The 16,196-nt window shown below is 44.0% G+C and overlaps 1 protein-coding gene across 1 annotated transcript; it reads left to right on the top strand.

Annotated features, from left to right (window-relative positions):
- The first annotated feature begins 1,308 nt into the window (after window positions 1–1,308).
- Window positions 1,309–15,251, top strand: LOC136443836 (uncharacterized). The gene is made up of 13 exons (XM_066441204.1): window positions 1,309–1,605; window positions 5,950–6,063; window positions 7,498–7,644; window positions 8,036–8,143; window positions 8,600–8,755; window positions 9,415–9,527; window positions 10,228–10,419; window positions 11,856–11,979; window positions 12,393–12,473; window positions 12,860–12,919; window positions 13,888–13,951; window positions 14,360–14,493; window positions 15,189–15,251. The coding sequence occupies exons 1-13, from the start codon at window positions 1,387–1,389 to the stop codon at window positions 15,249–15,251; spliced, it is 1,575 nt and encodes a 524-aa protein (XP_066297301.1). The 5' UTR covers window positions 1,309–1,386.
- Window positions 15,252–16,196: the final 945 nt, after the last annotated feature.

Below are 16,196 nucleotides of genomic sequence, written 5' to 3'. Positions count from 1 at the left end.
ATATCTGTTGGGCTTAACGGGGTGACTTTAAGGCTTTGCTGAACAATTGTTTGTCTTAAGTGTGAGCAAACGTCAAGAAGACCCCGTCGCTTACGTCAGCAAACGTCGCGCGAAGATTTACACTTAGCAAAGGTAAACCCTGTCCGCCGTGCCCGGCTCAGGGGATCACGGTTCGCACACAGACTGACGGCGGTTTGACAGATTTCCGACACTCCGTTTGCTCACTTAATTAAACTCTCCTGACACCGGGATAATTTTCTGTCCGCCCTGCGTACACTCTATTGTGGCTCTCCTCCCTTTTTGCCCGTCCAGTCGACCGTACAATGGCGAGGCCGCGAACAATGCGTGTACAAATATTTGCGCGCGCGGTCGAGCGGGCCCGAGGAGCGAGCAGTCGTGTTCTGGTATTCACGGGACTGCATTAAACTTCGGGAGGGGAAACCAAAACATTTAGATTACCCGCCCGGCTTTTCTCCTGTTCAGCACCGTAAATTCCTCTATAAACAGGCCTGAGGTTGTTACAAAGTGTCGGAGTGAAAGCGGCACACCTACCGCAAACCACGCCCGGTCGTGTAGCCATGGTAACAGTGCTGTGATTGGCGGTCGCCTGTGACGATACTTCGTGTTTTTTCCCTGCTTACAAAGCTGAAGGCGACACTGAAGAGTTCTTAACTCTGTGAAGCGTTCTCCTAAAAAAATCCGGATCAGAGCGAGGAAAAAAGGATTGCTTTGTGCTTTCTTTAAACAGATTTTCCTGGCTTCATGAGGAAAAGGATACTTAATCCAACATTATCCGTATATCACATGCTATGTGGTTCGGAGAAAGGCATTAAGATGAAGCAAGTCCTTTCCTGTGAGCGGTAAGACAAGCGGTCGGCCCTGTACTAACAGTGATGCATACTCAGCGAAGGAAGGGACGAGAAGTTGTGTCGTGAGGAAAGAGTGGCGTTCCTAAGAGTGGAAGGAATCGAGCCTTTAAGGCGACTCAGTATCGGGGCATTGTCCGTATGTACACCTGCACACCTGTCTCCAGGTAACATTCCTGTTTCCATCGTTACGCCGTCACCAGGTGCGTTAAAGAAATAATATTTTGAAACGTCACAGGTAAACCAGGTGTTCTACTACCCTTACCTGTAACTGCCCGGTAGGCGTTAAAGATCATATTGACGCCTGAATATTTTCCACCGCCGAAGAGCATCAAAGGACTATCAGCGATCAGGATTCCGTGACAACTTTTACTTTCAGACGTTCAGATTGGATCAAACTTGGTAGTCTGTTTTCAAGGTTGCATGGACACCGTCGTTTGAGATGACTGGTTCTCGCGCTATGTCGATGTTTACACCGTGCGCTCCTGACTCCGTGCGGACGTAGCGCCTCCCCGTCGCGATGTCCCCGGCCGTGAGCGCGCCCCGGCCCGGCAGCAGCTGGTCCAGCCGCCCGCCTAGCGTGGGCAGCAGCCGCCGGTCCAGTCTGAGCGTGTCGGTGGCGCGGCTGAAGAGCGAGTTCCCGATCCTGCTGCCGGGGTTCCCCCCGCAGTCCCCCGCCCGGGACTCCCTCACCATGCCCGACGTGCCCGAGTGGGGATTCTACCTGGGAGTGGATCAGGTGAGAATTAGTTTATTATCTAACAGGTGATATTGTACAAGAAACATAGTCTCTAGCAGACTAACTACGCCAGGAATTCTACGATTCATACGCCCGTAAGAGGGCCTGGTGGAGGCTACAAGAAACACACCACTTTCTCCGTGCCTACGTATGTTGTTAGAAATCAAAACTTCGATTCACTTAGAGGTTAGGCTTACATCTAGGAGTGAAACAGATAACTACTATATTAATCCTCTACAGATCATTTCTCTTTAAAATATGAAATTGTACAAGGAACACACCTATGTACATATGTAGGTAGTGCGGGGTACAACTAGGAGTAGACCAGGCAGAAATTATAGCTTCATACTATATAATCTACAAGCACATTTTGACAGCGAAGATCATAACGTTCAGTTCGAATTCTAAACACCCAATTTTCTGACCAACATAACGATCCTCATGAAATATCTGGAAGTATTAAATTCTTCCTCAGAGTTTATCATTGACCCGTATCTCCAACATAAGGCCCTCTTTCTGGTCAATGCTGTAAGGGAAGCTTTTTTTTCTGATTGCGTCTGTATAAAACACCCATACAAGTTGTCCTGCTTTCATACTTGGTTTCCCCATGTATTTTCTTCTTCTGTACTGTATATCAATTTTATCTATATTTTTGATTTCCACACATTTTGAATTAATCATTATTTGAGTAAAAAACATTACGCCCTCTCGAGAGGAAGCGAGGCAGTGAGAGTAAGATTTACCCTCCCAACATCTGCTTGGAGATCAGTTTGATATCTATTTACAAGCAAGTGATATTGTACAATATGCTGTTAGAAAATCAAAACTTCGATTCAGTTAGAAGTGAGGCTTATATCTAGGAGTGGGCCAGGTGATTGCTCTATTATTTCTCTACACCTCATTTCTCTTCCAAATATGATATTGTAGAAGGAACACACCAATATATAGTACGTACATATGTAGGTAGAAAATAACAACTCACTCAATAGTGCGGGGAACAACTAGGAGTAGACCAGGCAGAAATTGTAGCTTCATACTGATCTCCAAGCACATTTTGACAGCGAAGATCATAACGTCCAGTTAGGATTTTAAAGCGCCCATTTTTTCTGAAGCTACATAACTATCCTCATGAGATATCTGGAAAGATAATTCTTCCTCAGAGTTTATCTCTGCCCCGTATCTCCAACATAAAGCCCTTTTTCTGGCCAATGCTTTAAGGGAAGCTTTTTTCTGTTTATATCTGTATACTACACATGTACAGGTTGTCCTGTTTTTATACTTAAGTTGTATTACCGTGTATTTGGATTTCTGTACTGTATATTAATTTGTACAGTATTTGTGATGTTCACACATTTTTAATGAATCTATATTTGCGTAGAAAAGCATTACGCCCTCTCGAGAGAAGGCGAGGCAGTGAGAGTACGATTTACCCTCCCAACATCTGCTTGGAGGCAGTTTCTTAGTAGAGTTTATTTTCCTATCCAACGTTGGAGTCACACAAAACAAACCCAGTTTCCAAGTGCCTAGTAACGTTACAATAACTATAATTCAAGTAAAAAACGCACTAAACTCCATGTCGCCTCCGATAGAATAATACCTAAATAATCCCTATTCCCATAGAAACGGGTGTGTACATTTCACGATTCTTATTTAATCTAACCCTACTGTAAACACGGCGCTGTTTGGAATTGCTGCTCCGCCTAGTTCCACATCCCTTCAGCTTGCTTTAGATTATAGACTGAGATTATGGACTTAGAACGACCGGGGGTTTTGTTATATGTGTTATTGACTAGTACGGCCACACCTGGAGCGGTAAAACTGGTGTTTATTGTGCCATAAATTCCTACGTACCGACCTATGGGGGCTGTCACAGTTATGCGTATATCAAGTCCATATGAGTTCCGTACTGGCATTTTAGGCTGAGGTAAAGTTTGCGGCCAACGAAGTCGGTTCGGTTCGATAAACAGACTGCACTACGGTTGGGCGAAGTAAAAAAAAAACTTTTTCCCAGCAAACTTTACTTAAAGTATGATTTAAGATACAACAAAACACACAAAACGTCATTCGTTAAGCAAAAGTAAAAATCGTACAACGGATTTTACCGGGTCTAAAAATAGGATAGAAGCAGGGGTTGAAATTATCCATATAACAGTACACTCACAACACTGGTAGGTACTTGTCAACGGACCATAAATGTTCATTTCAACCTATCGTCCCTGCCATGAAAATATGTAGTAGTAGTAGTAGACTGCTTTATTTCCACAACAGGAATCAAAAAGCTTGTATGTTCTTGTATTTTGCAAACGTAACCGTATGTGCACATCCTGACATTGTGTAGCAACAGTACAGTTACATGTTGACAAGTTCCAAGCGACGCGACGCCGGTTCACAAGTGTGTCCAAGCGGCCCACAAGTGCGTTGTCGTATGTGTCGGAATGGTCTGTTATTTGCACAGCTTACACTTCAACACGGCTCAAACCCAACCGCTTTCTATAAGAGAGAATTTCTACAACATTTTCATGTCAGAAATGCTGACGTTTGGAGAGTCGTTTTGTTCAGGACTTGTTGGTTTTAACCTCACTTCAAAACCAAGTTTATCGATATAGTTTCTGCTAAAAGTAAACGTATCGATTAAAGTTATTTTAGGGGGTAAAAAAAGTTGTGTGTTTGATGCGGGTTAGACTACTTAGGTTAAGTGGATCAATGGTAGGAACACACACAGAGGTGTCTGAGTCGCGCTAAGTACAGTTTTCATTTACACCTGGTCCAGATCTTCTGAAGAAAGGGCCCTTGAACATACCACGATACTCCGTCCTAGTATCTGCTTGGAGAGTAGTGTCTTAGTTGAGTTTGATGTAATTATTTCTCAATCTCAACAGAAAGTTGTGTTTCGACAGACTTAGACTAAATGAAGCAGCACACATAGACTGAAGTATTTCTCTGTAGTAAGTTGTATATTGCCGATCAGCTACAGTATGTATACACTGCGAGTTAAGTTAAATACATCAATGTTGGATCATACAAAAGAGTCAGAACCGCGCTGATTACTCAGAGCCTCGTGCTTGTCCATGACGACTTGGTTTTTAAGGAGCGGTTCACCCTTAGGTAACCGTTCAGCAGTACGGATCAGCAGCTCCGACCATATTATGCTTTGTTAACAACCGCGGACGCATTTATATGTGTCTGGTTGCAAGAAGAAATGTTTGTTCTTCCATCATATGAGCAGTGACCTGTGACAATGACCACACCCCGGCATGATATCATTGTAAAGGCAAAATACGTCCATGTTATGATTTGATAGTTTTTGCTATGTGCATTTATACGTTACGGGCATCATTTCTTTCAAATTCACAAGACGTTAAATTTATCAAGATTAACGTTGAGGATATCTTACAGAATCTTTAACTTCACTACATTTCAAACTACCAGTCACACTGACGTCACCCACTCCGGTCATCTAAACTTTACTTTGGACATTTTCCTACTGAGGATCCAACATGGCGACTGTCATTACGTCAGGCGTTGTTCGCGTTGCCATGGCGACATGACCCTGTAATGTTCGGTCGGGACAAACTCGGCGTTTAGAGCCCGGTCAGCATCACGCTCTGTACATACAGGTGGCTCAAGGGCTTAGCGTGGTGTTTGTAGTGCGGACTGTAATGGGGGTGGAACTATGTATAAACACACCCTACAACATGTAATCATCTGTACAGGTCGGTGGGCACGGGGAAGGGGAGGGGGTGCTCTTTGGGGCAACATCGAGGGGGTCGACATAAAGTGTGACTTATTTATTTATTTATTTCGATTTACCACATTTGTGGAAGGATTGACATAACAGGTGAACTATCACCTTTTCAAGATGTCATCCCAGACCGGACTGTAAGGTTTGGACCATCGCACACCGGGGCATGCCCCTACTCTTTTTCGAAAGGTGTGGTGGGTTCTTTAACGTGCGCGGGGTGTGGCTCTCCCCAAACACGGGACCTCCATTTAACATCCTATCCGAGGGACTTGTTTGTCTTTGAAACCATAAGGGGAACGTTATCATGTATACACGCAAACCATAATGTAAATTGAATATCGTCCATGATGGGCACCTTCATCTTTAGGAATTATGCATTTTTGTGATTGAAATTTTTGTGATTGAAAAGAGCTCTTTTGATGCAATCAGGAATTTTTGTCTTCTTAAAAAATTGATAAGAAGGGCAGATGGTTCATACAAACATTGCTAATGTCTAGATGTGTAGATATAAACTTCGTTTCGTAAGTTTAGATAATTTATTATCTGTTGCACTACCCTTGTGTGAGCCTTTGTAGTTTCTTAAATGTCCTCTTGTGTTCCAGTCTGTGAAGAAGTTGGACCTGAGTCCGCCTGACCGGCCCAACAGGATAGAAGTGATGGTCTACTGCGGGGAGGACGCCATCGTCAGGACCTTTCCCGCTAAGAAAACACTCAGGGTAAGGAGGGGGGGGGATGACGGGGGGATTTGTTTGCACCGTGAAACTAGAATATTTTGACTAGGATATGTACATATGAACAGTGTATATTTGTAAATACTCTGTGTTTAGGAACGTGCAGTGTGAATCGGTCAGAATTGTCCTAAGGAAGGTGACAGATGGTGACCGAAACGTCGGTTGAATCAAGGAGGTTTTATATATAAAACCTCCTTGGTTGAATCAATACATCAGTTGTTGGTTGTGTACAAAGAATATTTTTATTTGGTGACTTAACGTTATCAACCTGACGAAACTATTCACGAGTATTATGATTTTTTTTTCAATATTTGCCACATAGACGAAGGTTTCAAAATATACCTCTATGGCTGGCATACTCCGGCATATTTACTCTTGTGTATTTGGCCAATTTCTGCAAGCTTACTTTTTCCATCAGCCTATGGGGTATGGTAAAGATTAAGAAAACAAAGACACGACTGTTGGAGTCCGTTCAGACTTAAGTGACTATTACAACGCACAGAGACTTTCCTTTTAAGAGTTACGTGATAGTTGGTTCGTGTCAGGCTCGGCCCGTGGCGAGATCATGCATCCCCTCAGACGTACAGATCTGCCCCCATCACGCACAGTCTAGTAACGCCACGATCACGGGGATTATAGTAAGTATAGGTCCGCACAGTTGGGGTTTTGTTTGTGCTTAGGAGACACAGTTCGAACAACTGTCCCATTGAAGAGTCGAGAAGTACAACTTAAATGCCCAGGTTAAATTCATCGTACGACAGGTATTATACCCTCTACCAGGCTCCACAGGTCTCTGGAAAAATCGTAGAAATTGGCCAAATAGATGGATAGCATGACAGAGAAGTTATTCCGCTATAGACGTTACAGATGGCATATAGGACCCTCTCTCGACTCCCTTGCTTGGCACACTATTCACTCTATTTGGCCAATTTCTACTATTTTCCAGCCATCCGCGGGGCCTGGTAAAGGCTAAGGTATCATACGACATGAAATTGAGAGCATTTTTGGGACAGGCGGGAATGGGGCGTACACAATTCAACTATCATCTGACGGAAAAGGTTTGCGTTTATCTATGTTGTCGGTTCTGCCATGGCCTCGATAGAACAAAGATCGTGTGACGAATGTGGCCGCGCCCCTGTTACTTCGGCCGTATCTGTTGATAGCCAAAAGGTCACCGAATCTCAAAATGGCCAGAGAGTCAAATCTATGTTTTCACCTGAAAATCTACCCTACCGCAGTGAATGTGGTTCATCCCTTCAAAATTGTGCGACATTTTGCGATGATCAAGAAAATACCGGCCGTATTACTGTCGAAAATGTCGTTTAGAGTTCGCAGATTCCTCTGCCAATCAATTTCCTTGCTGTGTGATAGGGGCTTCAGTAACCATCGTTCCGCATCTTTTCCCATCTTTTTCATCAGGATGTGTACATCTGGGTGAGGTCCACCCTGACGCACGCCAAGATTCCCCCCCGCCTGGTGCTGACCAGTGGTGGCGTCCAATATCCGGCTAACGGTTCCGGTGCGGACACGCGGCTCGCCGACCTGCCCAACGTCTTCGACATCCTGGTGAGTTCACTTCAGGTCAACCGTTTAATACGGTAGTTTGTGTAAAAAGAAGAGAAAAAGTGAAGACCTATAAAACATAGTAACTTTGTCTTGAACGTGCATTTAGGCCGTTTCTACTTCGTCACTCATTGCTTTGAGCACGTAACTTGGTGGGCAGGTGACATTAGGAGTCGGTCAAAGGTTCCTGGAAGTTTGTACCGTCCCCCGTCCCGGCTGATGGGCTTTGATAAGGTTTTAGCTGGCAATGTCCTCCATGTAAACTGACTGCCGATATTGAATGTTAGGGAAAATCTTGCAAATAAAAGTAGATAAGATTTCGTTTCAATGAAAAATTCATTGAAAAATGTATGTTGTAATTCCCTCATGTTCCGCTCACCCGTGTTCCTCCCAGGGTACGGTCCAGCCCCCCGCTGAGGATGAAGACGATAAGCTGAAGGTGCGAGTGAAGGCCGGGATGGACACGCTGGTCGGCAAGTTCGACCCCAAGGACGCCTTCAAGGTACTTCCCGGCAACAGTAGAAGGGGTTAAGAAAGAGTAAATAACAATAGAAGAAATATTCTGTATGGCAATGGAGGTCATTTACTTACAAAATGTAATCTCCCAGCAGATGAAGGCCAAGATTGCAACGTTTCTCAAGCCCCCGGTTCCCGCAGTAATTATCTATTAGACTCATTCATTTACAAAAATGGAGGGGAAGACATCTGGGCCTTTTCCAGGTATAGTAGCTCAAGGCCGACAGAACGATTTTGCCACCAGAAGATTTGGTTGGAGATTATACAAACAGGAGATATTGGAAATGCGAGGAAGGTCCATTTGCAATTTTAAATCTACTTTCCTTTTATCTTCCAAGAATCCGGCTATCGGTAGCTAGAAACTACATTTCATCATTAATTCTGACAATCTTGATTTATATCTTATTACTTATCTATATCTTATTTCTGTCCTACCACCAAGGCCCTGTATGCCTGGGTCCGCGCCACGCTGGCCTTCAAGAAGCGCCCCCGTGCGTTCGTGCTGAAAAGTGAAGGCAAGACGTACGCGCTGACCGAGGAGAACGTGGAGAAAATGATGCAGGACTTTCCGGACGAGTTCGAGCTGGTGGAACTGAAGGTATCTCTTCTTTTTCAGCTGAGGATTTCTGAGACTGTTGAGTCAACATAGTCATAGTATCATACTCTTTGTTTACTTCACTTTTTATTAATAGCCAACTCCGATCTGTGTATCTCTAGATCTTGTTCTCTATTGGATTTGTTGCACCGATATGTACCCGAAAAAATTGTTGTTGCTTTTAATTGCTCTCTTCTTGAGCTAGCAGATAACCCGCCTTGTCATCTTTATGATGACAACATGCAAGGAAAATTATAGCATTTCTTAGCCTCGATGGCAGGCTGTCTGGGCCTTTTTTGGGGGCTTTTGCTGGCTACCATTTGGTACTGGGTCGTTTGCGCAGCCAGCCCGTAACTATTAGCCTACGACAAAAAGTGTATGATAGGCCCCAAAAAGTCCCAGAGAGCCTGCTATAGAGGCTAGCATTTCTGGACTATGTTACGTTAACCCACCTCTACCTTGTTGCCGTGCCATAACTATAGTAGCAACAGAAAGTCAGTCTCACAGTTAGCTGTGTGTTCCTTTGCTACATCACATTTTCGCTGCCACTAACCTTAACATCTCTCTTGTTCTCCCCGTAATTTTTCACACTGATTTGCACCAATAACCAATAACGATAATCAATAAAGTACGTGCATAAATCGCTGCCCGACTCACGCCAGACGCACGACATCCCGGCGGCGCGGCTGAAGCGGAGGGAGGCCGAGCGGGACGACCCGAGGCTGCGGTACGGGGAGCTGGACTCACGGCAACCCGCGCCGCCGCCGCCGTCAAGGTATTCATTTCCTTTTCTTTCTTTACTCCTCCCTTTTCTTGAAACACTCAAGAAACTCATAGAAACTGAAACTGATTTGGAAGGACAGGAACTCCTTTCTGCAATGAACGACAAGAAGTTCTGGAGAACAACTTCACTTGCTGCACCTCGTAAGAGGAGGACCGATGATGATGATGATGATGATGATGATGACTCCTCCCTTATGAGAGCAACTGAAACTTAAGAATAAACAGGGACAATTGAAGTATTAAAAAAGGATATTATACATATATATTTCATACGTATTTCAGGCAAACAGGTTCATTCCACACTATCTTTCATTCACCCATCATTCCAAGCTCTGTCTTCCATCCATCAGTCATTCTTTGTTCTGCTTCTTTATTTCCTGCAATATTCGAAAGCCATGGCCACAAATAATATTCTGCACTTATCACTTACTATTCATACCATTTACTCATTCATTAGTTCATTCACTTCATTTGTTCATTTATTCAGCCATCCGTTCATTAATCCATTCATTCACTTAACGCTATCATTCATTGATTTCGCCATCCATACATTTACCCATTTAATCATCTATCCTTTCATTACTTAATCAATTTATCCATCCATTCATTCATTCATTCATCCATCCCTTCCCTCTTTTATTTATTCATCCATTCATTCATTCACTCAATCGTTCCTTTCTCCATCCGTCCAGGGATCGCTCCCCGCACCCTGAGAACAGGAATCTGAAGACGGGTCTGGACGTGGACTTGAGGAAGCGGCCCAAGACTCGGCGGAAGGACAGGGACAAACCGAAAGGAAGTAAGACGAAACAGGGAAGAGATGAAGGAGACTCGAGTACAGAAGAAGAGGAGGGAGGTGATGATCAAAATAACCAGAACGCAGAGTGAGTTAAGAGGTTATGTTTGTTACTTCACTTCTTTAGACAATATTTCTGTGAAGGAAATATATTAAGATAACTGAGCTTGCTTGATTACGTGACCTAGACTGAATCTCTAGCTAGTATGCCGAGGAAGGTTAGGCATCTCGGGTTTAATAAGATACGCAAGATGACAGTTACTCATTGACACGTCTGTTCTTTTATATCTACTAAAACCGAAAAGCGAGGAGAGGCAGAATTTATCTAATGATAGTCATATTCTTTTGTATTCGTTAACTGTACTTGTTACTTTGTTTTGTTGCGACCTGTACTTAGCCAAATGTGGCAGGAATGTACAATAAAGGTCTTCATTCATTCATTGACAAGCAACTGGATAGTTTTGGAAACCGTCAGACATCCACTACTTCTTTCTTTCGAGGAGTCAAACCGGCTCTCTTGCCCCGCCCAACCTCCTCCAAATTTTAGTTTGTTGGTTAGTTTGTTTTCTGCTTATTTGGTTAGTTATTTGGTTAGTTATTTGGTTAGTTATTTGGTTAGTTATTTGGTTAGTTAGTTTGTTTTTAAAGGCCCACTATGTAAGATATTGGCGCCAAAATTGAAAATATTCTTGTCAAGAATTCTTAATGTGAATGGCAGGTACTAACATGTATAGCCCCTTTTCAGCATATTTTCTTCATTATTTCGTCTATTTTGGGTGTTTGTGAACTGTACAGAAACAAAACAAAAACTCCCGGACACCACCTCAATAGTAGATAAACAACAATATCCCAGTGCCCTGGAGGACCCTCATGGTGGTCTCATCACTTTGGCACACTTTAGACTGCCAGATGTCATGAAGCTCTTCTTCTAAAAATAATAAATTTGGAAACACCTCCAGGTCGGACGGTACAGGTGAAGAGTCGGACCAGTTCTCGTCCCGCGCCCCGCCTCCGCCACATCCACTACTTCTTTCTTTCGAGGAGTCAAACCGGCTCTCTTGCCCCGCCCAACCTCCTCCAAATTTTAGTTTGTTGGTTAGTTTGTTTTCTGCTTATTTGGTTAGTTATTTGGTTAGTTATTTGGTTAGTTATTTGGTTAGTTATTTGGTTAGTTATTTGGTTAGTTATTTGGTTAGTTAGTTTGTTTTTAAAGGCCCACTATGTAAGATATTGGCGCCAAAATTGAAAATATTCTTGTCAAGAATTCTTAATGTGAATGGCAGGTACTAACATGTATAGCCCCTTTTCAGCATATTTTCTTCATTATTTCGTCTATTTTGGGTGTTTGTGAACTGTACAGAAACAAAACAAAAACTCCCGGACACCACCTCAATAGTAGATAAACAACAATATCCCAGTGCCCTGGAGGACCCTCATGGTGGTCTCATCACTTTGGCACACTTTAGACTGCCAGATGTCATGAAGCTCTTCTTCTAAAAATAATAAATTTGGAAACACCTCCAGGTCGGACGGTACAGGTGAAGAGTCAGACCAGTTCTCGTCCCGCGCCCCGCCTCCGCCTCGGCTCCTCACCCGGGAGAGGGACGACAGGAAACGGAACAACAAACGGCGGGAAACCACCGTGCCGGTAAGGAACAACACTCACTTATTCATTGCCCTGGTAATGTTTTCGGTTCGTGCGTGCGTGTGTGTGTGCGAGCATGCGCACGCGTATGTGTGTCTGAATGTGTGTGAGCGCGTGTGTGTGTGTATGTGTGTTTGTGTGTGTGTGTGTGTGTGTTTGTGTGTGTGTGTGTGTGTGAGAGAGAGAGTTTTTGTGTGTTTGTGTATGTGTTTGTGTGTGTTCCTGAGAGAGAGAGAGAGAGAGAGAGAGAGAGAGAGAGAGAGATGGAGAGATAGAGATAGAGATAGAGAGAGAGAGAGAGAGAGAGAGAGAGAGAGAGAGAGAGAGAGAGAGTGTGTGTGTGTGTGTGTGTGTGTGTGTGTGTGTGTCAGTTTTGCGAGTTTTGGTAAAATTCATCAATTTTCCTTCTTTTCTAGGACTCACGCAACAAGAGAGACGGAAAGAACAAGCAGCATGACAGAAACAGACACGGGAACGGCACTCCGGACTACCTCTTCGTGAGTTCATCACCTCAGTTTCACCACACCTGAAAATACGAAAATACAACCGGAGAAGCGAAAACACTCAAAATAACTAATTTGCGCTGGGCATACAGTTTGCCCACCATTGGAACCGTAAACCTTTTTAACGGTAGTACTTGAAAACATAACCTCACAGCTGTCGAGCTAAAAATGATTCATGTATAAAACGCAACTTGCTTTACACTTCAACCCAAGAGAGTTAAGTATTGTTTTAGGTAGTGTGCGTGGATGTGCGTGTTTCTGTGTATGTGCGTGTGTCTGTGTATGTGCGTGTGTATGTGTGTGTTCATGTTGTTTGTGTGTTTACCCCTGAGGGGGTGAAGTCTGCCATCTCTGATTGCCTCATTTGCCGTTTGTTGCAGGACGTGGACGAGCGGTTACGTGGAGGGAATTTCTTCCGGCCCAGCGGGCTGCAGATCACGGTAAGGCCGCTGTTTCTTGCGCGGAACATTCGGAAGTGTTCGTAAGGCACTCGGAGGAATTCGTAAGCATTCGTTACCATTCGTAAGCATTTGTAAGCAGTCGAAAACATTCGTAAGCATTTGGGAATGTTGAGAAGCATTTGTAAGCATTCATTAACATTCGTAAGTATTCATTCTTAAGCATTCGGAAGCATCCTACTGCCATGGAAAACCATGGATCTGTAACCCAGTAGTCTATGCTGTAGTCACTCAGAACAGTCTCCGAAATTCAACCTCGATTGTACCCACCAAAGAAAAACCTCTAGATCCTCCGCTGTGAGAGATTAACGTATTATAGAAAGCAACAGGATATATCAAAAGATTTTCCCACGTTTGTTTGATAGAAAATCAAGGACGCTCAATTACGCACTTAATGCAATAGAACACATTTTCTGCTTTTTATCATTGACGTGCTACTTTCAATCACCCCCAGGCTGGAGATTATATCAATTTTGGGGCAATTATGGTTTCCATGGTAACAGAAGTCTCCAGAGGGAATGACGACCGGGAAATTAGGCTGTAATCGTCTTACGAGGGCGGTTGTCATGGAAACAAAGTCACTTAAAGGATACGCAGATATCTCTCTTTATTTAGTAACTGTAGGTAGGAGAACGATCAATAGATGTGTCAGTCACGATGACTACGTCATTTATACTTCATGCATCGGTTATCTAGATTTTGAATAAGCCAAAGGTGAATCTTCAAAGTCCGATTGTTTCTATAGTTTTGCACAGTATGGCAGATCCGAATATCACATCATAGAGCAAGGTATGATATATTAAATGATATGTGAAATTTGGATGCAATCAAGTAAAAGTTTGAAACGCTTCTAGCGGCTTTGGCTACTAAAACGGACCTTAAGAGTTGGAATATGACTCCTTGTATGTGCTGCATTTCCGCTGTAATTCCCGCTGTCTATCCCACCTCAGATCCCGAGTGTTCACGGGCTGGTCAGCCGGTTCGAGTTGCCCATGGATCTCAGGGAGCTGGACAGTGAGTAACTGTTATAATCAATAACCCAGGCAATACACTGATAAATGAATGAATGGACCAATGAATCAATACGTATTCATAGTATTCTATTAGAGGTGTTCGAAAGAGTTGATTTTGATACTGCTTTTTGCTTATATTTACAGTCTGAAATAAACACAATATGGAAAAATACTTTCTTTGGTTTAATCAATCAATGAATCAATCGATTGATCAATTAATGAATGAATCAATCAATCTATCACATCTATTCACATTTGAGTACCCGATCAAACTATTTATTGTATGGCTAGCACTGGTGATTAAATTCTTGTCAGCAGTATAGAATCTGCTTAATTTCGAGTATATAAACATTACAGATCCCTAGTACGTATAGACAACAATGTAACAGCCTCCCCCTCCCAACTCCAGCGCTGACGCCCCGCCAGTATCTGTCCAAGTACTGCAAACTGAACAAAACCCGGCAGCTGGTCTACAGGGACATGTTCGACAAACACGACTGGAGACACGCCGGCTCATTAACCTTCAAGGTAATCGATCATAAAGCAAAAAGGGCGCTTTCCCAAAAGTTTTGTGTCTTGTAGTCTACTGGACTTCTAAGATTACTACTAAGATGTCTTCTTTACTTTCTCCCCATTGCAGAACTTGCTGATGGCCGTGCACATTTTAAATGTGTTTTTTTAAAGATTTGAAGCTGGGACAGGTCAAACGCTAGCTAACGCTAGCTAACTTTTCAGATTGTGACTTTGTGATGTTCTCGTCTACCACTTCTTTCTTTCCAGTCGTCCTCACACTGAGGAAGAGTTTTAACTCTTTTTCGTCTTGAAGATTAGTACGGTTCGCGTATTCAGCCAAGCCCACCAGGTCATCCCTACTCTTCTCGATGAGTGTGTTGGATTCTTTTTCTTACTACATGTACTAAAAGTAAAAGAGCTTATTAATTATGAATTTTCTGTCCAGGACGTGCTGAAGGCCGTGCAGGAGCTATACGAGCGTGACGCGTCATCGGCGCGTCGGACGTGACGCGTCATCAGTGCGTCTGACGTGACGCGTCTCCGGGTGACCATGTTGCGTACTGATAACGTGTTTCTCCTCTGCAGGACGTGCTGAAGGCCGTGCAGGAGCTGTACGAGCGTGACGCGTCATTGCCGCGTCTGACGTGACGCGTCATCAGTGCGTCTGACGTGACGCGTCTCCGGGTGACCATGTTGCATACTGATAACGTGTTTCTCCTCTGCAGGACGTGCTGAAGGCCGTGCAGGAGCTGTACGAGCGTGACGCGTCATCGGCGCGTCTGACGTGACGCGTCTCCGGGTGACCATGTTGCGTACTGATAACGTGTTTCTCCTCTGCAGGACGTGCTGAAGGCCGTGCAGGAGCTGTACGAGCGTGACGCGTCATCGGCGCGTCTGACGCGGATCATGGAGCTGCTGGACCTGGACTCGGACGCGACCTTTGACCGGGACCTGTTCGGTATGGTCTGCGCGCTGTACGACCGGCTGCTGTGAGTATGACGTCACGTGTTTGTACTCACGTGACTATGACGTCATGTACTGTCTGCCATGTTGGTGTGTTAAAGAAGGGTCATTTTGTGGCGTGTGTGATCATATCACGTGACTATGACGTATTCAACTATCTGCCGGTTGATTTCAACACGCTGCTTTTTGTTTCTGGATATTCAGTCTAAAATCAACAGAAAATGGATGGATCCTCTCTAGGGTATTAGTATGTATAGTTTCATTGTCTTCACTCACTGTTATTCCTAAATTAGATAAGATCTTTGAAATTGTACAATATTAGTAATGGTTCAACTGCCTGTATACACTAGTTGCAATGCATGGTACCTGTTAGAAATGTCGCGCAATACATTCCCCTATCTCTCTCTTTCTCTCTCTCTCTTTCTCTCCCTCCCCTCTCTCTCTTTCTCTTTCCCCCCTCTCTCTCCTTCTCTCTCTCCCCCTCTCTCTCCTTTTCTCTCTCCTTTTCTCTCTCTCTCCTTTGATCCATGTACCCGATATAAGTAAGTTATGTATAGAAACATTGCGTGTTATCAGTTATCAGACTCAAACCGACCTCCTCTGTGTTTCCCCCCGCAGCCTCCGGGAGCACACGGCGCGGGTGGAGGGGGTGGAGCAGACGGAGAAGGAGAAACTGGAGAACGCGGACTTCACGGCGCTCAAATGGAAACTGCACGACAGGGAAATCTCCGGGCCTCTCAAGGCGTTACTATATGCCTTATAGTCTATCT

The sequence above is a fragment of the Branchiostoma lanceolatum genome, chromosome 10 (genome assembly GCF_035083965.1).
Source record: "Branchiostoma lanceolatum isolate klBraLanc5 chromosome 10, klBraLanc5.hap2, whole genome shotgun sequence".
NCBI lineage: Eukaryota > Metazoa > Chordata > Leptocardii > Amphioxiformes > Branchiostomatidae > Branchiostoma > Branchiostoma lanceolatum.
Note: the sequence above shows the minus strand (reverse complement) of the source record. Positions and strands in the feature narration are given on the sequence as shown.

Bases quoted from the DNA above. Each gene is read 5' to 3' on its own strand.
- LOC136443836 (XM_066441204.1), top strand. From the start codon at position 1,387: ATGTCCCCGGCCGTGAGCGCGCCCCGGCCCGGCAGCAGCTGGTCCAGC. The intron at 7,645-8,035 runs GTGAGTTCACTT...TGTTCCTCCCAG, and splicing joins CCAACGTCTTCGACATCCTG to GGTACGGTCCAGCCCCCCGC. The intron at 10,420-11,855 runs GTGAGTTAAGAG...AAACACCTCCAG, and splicing joins CAAAATAACCAGAACGCAGA to GTCGGACGGTACAGGTGAAG.